The sequence below is a fragment of the Bison bison genome, unplaced genomic scaffold, assembly GCF_000754665.1.
Source record: "Bison bison bison isolate TAMUID 2011002044 unplaced genomic scaffold, Bison_UMD1.0 scf7180017864498, whole genome shotgun sequence".
NCBI classification, from domain to species: domain Eukaryota; kingdom Metazoa; phylum Chordata; class Mammalia; order Artiodactyla; family Bovidae; genus Bison; species Bison bison.
Genome location: NW_011495057.1, coordinates 11,481,997 through 11,483,634, shown reverse-complemented (window position 1 = coordinate 11,483,634; position 1,638 = coordinate 11,481,997). Strand labels below are relative to the sequence as shown.

General features: G+C 50.6%; 1 protein-coding gene across 1 annotated transcript in view; it reads left to right on the top strand.

Annotated features, from left to right (window-relative positions):
* The first annotated feature begins 1,435 nt into the window (after positions 1-1,435).
* The window catches only part of GAREM (GRB2 associated, regulator of MAPK1), a 234,592-nt gene continuing 234,389 nt past the window's right edge, over positions 1,436-1,638 (top strand). The window contains exon 1 of the mRNA XM_010828995.1: positions 1,436-1,618. Coding sequence (XP_010827297.1) covers positions 1,436-1,618 — 183 coding nt within the window. The remainder of the gene's footprint in view (positions 1,619-1,638) is intronic.

The following is a 1,638-nucleotide window of genomic DNA, read 5'->3' as shown; positions in this document are numbered from 1 at the left end:
TTTCAGCAGAAGATTTTGTGAAAATCATTGTCAGTGCTTCCAAGGGGGAGGACAGGGAAAGTGTGAGAAGCATCTCCAGGGTTTTTCTGTAATTGCTGCTGCTACTGCTGCTAAGTCGCTTCAGTCCTGTCCGACTCTGTGTGACCCCATAGATGGCAGCCCACCAGGCTCCCCTGTCTCTGGGATTCTTCAGGCAAGAACACTGGAGTGGGTTGCCATTTCCTTCTCTAATGCATGAAAGTGAAAAGTGAAAGTGAAGTTGCTCAGTCATGTCCGACTCTTAGAGACCCCATGGACTGCAGCCTACCAGGCTCCTCCATCCATGGGATTTTCCAGGCAAGAGTACTGGAGTGGGATGCCACTGCCTTCTCCTCTGTAATTGCTATGGAGAGGTTTATTCATTGGCACAGACCTAAGCCAGCCATCTGAAAGGCAGTGGTTGTTTCCAAGTCCCCCTGGGCAGGTGAAGCAGGTGTTTGTTTTGTCTTCCATGCACTGTACACTGAATACGTAATGAAAAATATAAAGAACTGATCTATGTAACCCTTTCACCTGGCCACCACTCGCCTCTGCTGGTGTGTGTGCTGTGTGCTAAGTCGCTTCAATGGTGTCCCACTCTTTGCAACCTATGGACTGTAGCCCGCCAGGCTCCTCTGTCCATGAGATTCTCCAGGCCAGAATACTGGAGTGAGTTGCCATTTTCTTCTCCAAGAATCTTCCCAACCCAGGCCTCTTATGTCTCCTGCATTAGCAGGCAGGTTCTTTACCACTAGCGTCACCTGGGAAGCCATTATTTTGCTGGTGTAAAATAATATTAAAAAAAAAAAAGTAGCAATTAAAAGTTAGGATGTGCTTAAAGAAACAGGAATCTTACAGCCACCTCTGAGCTCTGTCTGCAGGGAGTAGGCCACAGTCAATATTGGGGAAAACAGAGTGTTTATCACAGAAAGTGGACTGTGGGCTTGAATCCAGGCATATCCATCTACAAGTGCACAATCTTGCCAATTTACCAAATGTCTTGGTACGTATATCTAGAAAACGAGGATTATTCCAACCCTGGGAGAGAAATGAGTGAGAAAAGCATGTGACAACAGCTGGTTCCCGTCACCTCCCAGTAAATTGGCATGTCTGTGGCTGTTGGTCTCAATCTCCGCTGTCTCCAGCAGCTTGTCGGTACAATGAAGGTGCCAACCTGACAGTCATCTTCCCTTATGTGGGTACTGATAATTCGTTACCTTTCTGTTTCTCGGTGATTAGGCCTTTTTCATTCTGCCTTGTAGCCAGAGTCTGGTGTAAAATAATCTTAAAACTTGAGTCTAGACTCAAGGGGGTAACTTCCGGCTGCGTTTCTGGAGAGTTTTAGGGCTGTCGGGGCGGGGTGGCGGGAGGCACGCCAGGGGATGGATGCTTTCCCCAGCGGTGGCACTCTCAAGAGATGGGCACCACACAGATCTCTTGCGCCTATAACAGCAACTCCAGCGCCACGGTGGGGGTGGACCGGAGAGGGAGTTACATCTGCAAGACGAGTGAGATTCCCGAGCTCGCCGTGTTCCTCCGGGGCGCCCTCCGGGCAGGCCCCGGGAAAGCGAAGGAATGCGGGCGCGCGCGGCGGCGCCGGGCGAGGCTGCAAGGCGCCGG